At 43.5% G+C, this 6,203-nt stretch overlaps 1 protein-coding gene across 8 annotated transcripts in view; it reads right to left on the bottom strand.

Annotated features, from left to right (window-relative positions):
* Positions 1–67: 67 nt before the first annotated feature.
* PRRC2B (proline rich coiled-coil 2B) overlaps positions 68–6,203 on the bottom strand; it is a 47,112-nt gene continuing 40,976 nt past the window's right edge. For 3 of the 8 annotated variants that reach the window (XM_066332780.1, XM_066332779.1, XM_066332781.1), the window contains exons 30-32: positions 5,906–5,997; positions 5,265–5,385; positions 68–4,860 (exon numbers count right to left, since the gene is read on the bottom strand). In XM_066332780.1, the coding sequence (XP_066188877.1) occupies positions 4,720–4,860; positions 5,265–5,385; positions 5,906–5,997 (354 nt within the window). In that variant the 3' untranslated portion in view covers positions 68–4,719. Of the gene's footprint in view, positions 4,861–5,264; positions 5,386–5,905; positions 5,998–6,203 lie in introns of those variants that run through there. The other 5 variants (XR_010745052.1, XM_066332782.1, XR_010745053.1 and 2 more) reach the window with 5 other exon arrangements.

The raw sequence follows: 6,203 nt of genomic DNA, 5'->3' as shown, positions 1-6,203 counted from the left end.
TTGGTTTGGTTTTTTTAAATTATTATTATTACTTTTAACTAAAATAACCAGACAATGGACTGGGGAATTTGAGAAAAGCATAATCTGCTTTATTTTTTTAATTTTTTTTTTTATTTAAATAAGGAGAATTCTTTCATATGGAAAGAGCTAATACAATCACATATTTGAAAGGAGAAACAATAGGTACTGAAACGAGGAGAAGGGCAATAAGGAGTGTGCCGCAACTGGCCTGGTAATTCCGTGATTCGAATTCCGGTCTGAGTAAAAGTTTCCAAAAAATATAAACAGGTTGCACGTTACACAATTATCCATCGTCTGCCCTTTCAAATATCTGGTCTACATGAAAAGACAAAGAGAGGAAAGGCCAAAAAAAATTTACTATACAGGTCATGAAGTTAAAAGCTTTAAGGAGGACAGTATCCCCTTGAGAAACAACAAATGCAATTTATACAGAACCAGAGGGAGGATTCCAGCTAAGAACAATGCCTCGAGACATGCTAAAGGGTGAGCGCCTCACTGCTGCAGCTGTGATTCCTGGGGAACAGTCAAGGACATCTGGAGCAGCCAGAACAAGCCACTAAACCCAAGGGAGTGTCTATGGCCACTAGAAAAACCTGGTGGTCTTTGGACTAAAATAAACAAGAAGAATAGCTAGACTCTCCTATCTCTGTTTTGCTTCAGCAAAACACACCTTTTCTGTCCATGGGCCACAACTAAGCATGCTGGCAGCTGTTGTAAATTATAATTTTATTCACAAATGCAACTTTCTTATGAAGAAACTGGGTTGCTGAATAAAAAATAACCAGTGCTACAAGGAATTCCCCTGTGCTTAACCAGTCTGGAGCAAAAGAGAGGTTTAAGAAAATGCAACAGAAGGAGGTCCTGGCATGCAGGGGCGCTGGCTGCAAGGAGACTGGAGTAGCCAAGAGGTGAGACACAGCAAAAACACTCGGCTCTTTCTGAATATCTATCTAAAAATACACAGGAACCACAGGGCAGCTGGTGGCTTTGCAGCATTCCTGCAAGGAAGGTGCTGATGGAGTGAGTGTCTGCGTGAACACCACACACACAGGAGTGCAACGGGCAGCAAACACATCCAGAGGTGCTGACACTGCACAGCCAGGAGCAAGCTATGGAACATCAACAGCAATACCTGTGTCACTGGTGACTGTGCTGCTTCTGCTTGTCATTTAAAGCATACTGGAGTGACTTTTTTTTTTACCCCCCCCCCCTTTTGTTTTTCTTCCCAGACTTCAATGTTGGTTTGTTTTTAAATTAAGAGCTAACAGCAGAAGTGGCGAGGAAAGCAGCAGTGACTGGAGCTGCTGGCCATGACTCACTGTGTGACAGGGAACTGATCACACAGGTGCTTCAGACCCTCTGCTGAACATGAGCAGCAGAGTCAGCCTCTGAACATTCCTGCTTCACCCGTTATTGCTGGAGAGATGGGCTCCACCTTTCCCTCCCACTGCACCTGCAACTTTCCCAGCAGAAGGAGCCTGCAAGTTGGTAGCTGATTTCCAGTCAAAGCAAAAGCAACTCACAAAGGAATAAAACAGCAATAAATCAACCCTTCAGCAGTGCAGACAGCAAGCAGAAGGACCTTCTGTAACCGTATTGATACGTTTGTGCATCTCCATCCTCCTCCCCACGCTGGATTTTGATCAGCATTCTAGCTCCCTTGGCATTTCTGCTCCTTTGAGGATGAGAGGCTTTTCCTTTTGACTCCAGAGCACTACAAACTGCACTAACCTTGGACTAGCTTTAAACAAACAAACAAACAAGCAAAAATATATGCCAGAGAAGGATATTGCACCGTAGAAATTTGGGCTCTAAAACTGCTTTCCATCACACAAAACTCCACTAAGTGAGAGAGTCTTGCCAACTGCAGCTGACAGTCACGCAAAGTTGAGAAATGGAATGAAGCTCACATGCATTTCTTGGCCTTTCCTGCACAGAATAATTCAGACATAATATATAAATAGAGCAGTGAAACAATTACTTTTTCACCTAGACCTACAACATCAAATACGTATAAATAAATTCTAGTGTTTTATTCTGTTGGGGGAAGGAATGGAGGGATTAAAAGAGAAAGAAGGGTGACCTTTTTCAACAGGAAGTTTTGTAGTTCTGATGGCATTTACACCAGAGGGACTGCAGTAACTTGGATCTTGCAATAACCCAGTTTCTCCAACACGTTTGACCATTTTGAAGTCACACAGGTGGGAGGAAGGAGGTTAGTGTCTTTGTAAAGCTGAAGTAGTGTGTCTAGAGTAGGGAAGAGATGAGAAGAGGGGGGCTCAGGTAAGTCTTTAGCCATTAGTTAGATTCTGGGCTCGTATTAGCTAGGGCCAGCTGGGCAGAAGGATAATAAAAAATTCCACACAGACAATTCTGCTGTTAATGGTATTCCAAGGGAGAAAACAGAAACAAGGGTGGGATGACTTACTGGAGGTGCCATCTTTGGAAAACAATGGGAGCAGGACTAGCAGATGAGGATGCAGATCTGGGAGACATCTGAAGGTTGGGGAAATATTTGTCACTAAATCTGAAACCCTGTACTTTAAGGAGGATGCTAGAGAGATGCTGGCACACTCTGCTCTGAAATTAAAATCCATAAAACCTAAGAAAGAAAGAGCTCTTTTTTCTTAAAGTACCATCCTATCCCTTTCCCTTTGGGTTCTCTGCCATGATCCATGGGGACACCTGTGGAGAGGGGACATTACTATGCCTAAGTTAGTTTAGGTTTCTAAGCTCTTTAAAGCTACTGTATAAAAATCATATTTATGCCTAGCTTAAAACTTCAAATGCATCCTTACAAAGTTACAAAGGACTTTTTCCAGAGAGGGGGGGGGGGGGGGGGGGGGGGAGGAGAAAAAAAGCAAATGAAGAAACAAGAACACCTTTCAGATCCCTTCCCCAATACATTCTTTGTTCAAAATATCTTCTTTGGAACCACCACCAAATGACTTTCTGCCACCCAGCAGAGGCTGACACACAGCCCGTGAGCAAGCTACCATCTCCAAAAATGGTTCTGTCCCTCACTTCAGAGTGACCAGCCTACTTTACATTTTGAAAGAGCTAAACAACACAAACCAAGTTAGCTGAAAGTAGCTTTTACTTTAGACTACCATCAGGTGAAGGACTCCAAGCCCTTTCAGGAACTTTTAAGTCCGTCCTAAAAAAAAAAAATCTAAGTACACACGCACACACACACACACACTCACATAAACCAAAACCAAACAGCCAAAGAAATAAAACCCAACCTCTCCCACTGGGATCTTCCTTGTGTAGATCATCAAATACTGGAGAGGAGTGGTGAAGTGACGATGCTGTACACACACTTTATGCAACTGCATCAGAGTAAAGAACCCTTTGCTGTTCACCTGGGGAAGGAGAGGAGAAGGATGATTCCAAACTGCCTCTGTAACCACGCGCTTCCAACCCAAAACAGGAGGTTCCAAGTGTGCCTTGCAGAGGGGCTCCCTTACCAACGCATTTCTAGGCAAATTTTACAAAAGGTCGTGGAAGAGAGAAACAGAAAGCAAGACTCAGGGAGAAGAGCAAAGCTAAGGAGAGCAGCCCCGAGGGATGAACACAATATAGGACGATTCTCAGGAGACACGAAGAATTCAAGCAGCCAAGGCAGGGAGCATGAGAGAGCATCACAACTACAAAAAGTAGTCCATACAGACTCGTTGGCTCTAGCCAACTCTTCTGACCCATGTGCTGTGAAGAGAATTTTTTTCTTCCTAACATATGTTACATTTTGTAAATCTAAGATTTACATTTTGGCGTGTGGTTTGCAGTCACTAAAAAAATCCGAAACCCTCAAAAAGGAAAAATTAAACACCTAGATCTGTGTGAGCTTGCAACAGGAATCTGGTGGTTTGTTTTTTTTTTTCCTTAAAACGAAAATGCCAAATTTTGTTGTGCACAAAGCACCCCAAACTGTGTTGAAGTGGTGCAAGTTTCAGGATTTATGCACTGATGTGTCTTTAGTACACGTTTCCTCCTAATGCAAGCACTGCTTCTAGCTTAAAACAAAAATATTGAAAAATTAACAAATGTCATAACTGTCCTGTTTTTTTAATCAAATAGTCTGAAAGGCTAAATCATCTGGGGAAATACACCCAAACAAACTCAAACTCTCAACATAGCACAGAACCATATACAGAACTAAGCAGAGTTTTGTCAGAACATCATTTTAGCTGAAGGGAATTCTTTTCTGAAAGGAATGAGGAAAGCAGAAAGAAGGGGGGGAATGAGAGAACATATAAAAGTTCTGCTATAAACAAAGATACAGCTTTTTTGTAAAAACCTCAGCTGCCTTTAAAATGAAAAACCTCAAACTAAACCCCTCTCCCCCAGTTGCCACTCTGCTGAGACAGAAGTAGGGAAGGAGAAGGACGGGCTTTGCCAAGTGAGCGGTCACAGCTACCTGTGGATAGGGCATGGGGAGGGGGAAATAAAAAAAAAAAAAAAAATGGCTAAAGCCACTTAAAAGTCACATGATTGGTTTGTTTTAAAGCAAGCAGGTCAATGTCATATCCACTGTTTCAAACTGCTTTGTTGGGAGAGGGGCTTAAATGATGTCGCTGTAGTCAGTCAGTGTGGGGTGGGGATAGATCTGGTGAGATTTTCAGGAGATCCAGTGGGGTCCAGTCTAAGCTGTGGTGCCTCTCAGGCAGCAGGACCAGCCAGGCATCAGAGGTGCTCCTAGGCCTTGCTCTCTTCCACTTTGACTGCCTGAGGTTTGATCGCTCCTGTGCGCACTGGCTTCATCTGGTTTGTGGAGGCTGTTTCTTGCAGCTTCACTGCTCCCAGATTGGCTTTGTTATCATCCACCCGCTGCTTTGCCTTTTGACACAAAAACCAAAGCATTAGCTAGCACAGACACCTTTAGGCACGGAGAACAAGCAAACTGTGACCATCATCCATGCAAGACATCACATTTGCTCCTGTAACACCTCACATTTAAGAATCTCAGTCTCTCACATATGTGGCAATGCAAGTAACTTATAAAAATTCCACAGCAGAATGTAGTAGAGATTAATAGAACTAATCTCTCCTGACTTTCAAATCACACAGAATTACTCCTGGACTCAGTAAAACACTCACATACCCAGGGGAAAATACCAGCTCCCACATGGAGCTTCAGTTACACAGGCCTTTCTGCCTTTCCTCTGCAGCCCAAGGCACAAGCACAACAGTGTAGAAGAGCAGATTATTTTTGGGCTGTACAAAGGACTCAGGTACACTACCTGCTGAACGTAGTGTCCTTGCACAGAGCCCATGCTCACTGCTGGTCCCGACGGCTTCCCGCTGGGGCTGGCAGAGCTAGGCCTGGAAATCGAAGAGTCGACAACATTCATGGAGTAAATTCTACAATGGAATGAGAGCCTTATTCATGTGTGAAAGAAATAAAGACAGCAAAGCAGCAATAGACAGGGCACAAATATGTGCTCTGCAGGATCAGTGAGTCCCACAGTCCAAACGACAACACACAGGTCAGTTAGGAGAAAAAAACCAACAATTAGCGTTCCAAAAGCCTCAAAGACCTCTAGACATGAGCACTCCCATCTTCAGGACCATAAACACTTATTCACTGATGCTCTGGTTTCCCACCTTCACAAGGAACAAAAGCACACACCAATTCCAACCTCTGTCTTTGAGACGCAGTGAATAAGTAACTTCATGCACTTCCCACAAAGCACCAGGTCAGACACACACACTGGCCCACGCCCAAAATGAAAGCCATGACCATGCACTTAGATACAAGTATTTGGACTGAAGTGAGCACATTCTAGACATGAAAACTCAGGTGGATCTTGTGCAGGGATGATGGATGCACCATGATGCTTCTCTCCCATCCTAAGGAGCCCAAGTTCTGTGAACATCTCACCTGTACGCGTGTGGGGACGGTACAGACCCTCCGGAGGACATGCTCTGTTTACCATCGGAGAAATGAAACCCTTTCATTTCCATCTGGGAGGACTACAGAGGAAAATGAGTGAGAGAGAGTATCATCTTTGCATTCACAAATCGCTCATCACTTCATATAAAAACTCAATCCAAATCTTTGCCCTTCTCCCCATCATGCCCATTAAAAGAAGAAATAATTTTCAGGTGAGGAATGTGAGGCTTGTAAGTGAAATAATCTGTTTGTTTTAAAGCACCAAGCCAACAGCACAAGCAAATAC

Source organism: Sylvia atricapilla, chromosome 19 (genome assembly GCF_009819655.1).
Source record: "Sylvia atricapilla isolate bSylAtr1 chromosome 19, bSylAtr1.pri, whole genome shotgun sequence".
Classification (NCBI taxonomy): domain Eukaryota; kingdom Metazoa; phylum Chordata; class Aves; order Passeriformes; family Sylviidae; genus Sylvia; species Sylvia atricapilla.
This window is presented reverse-complemented; position numbering and strand designations above follow the sequence as displayed.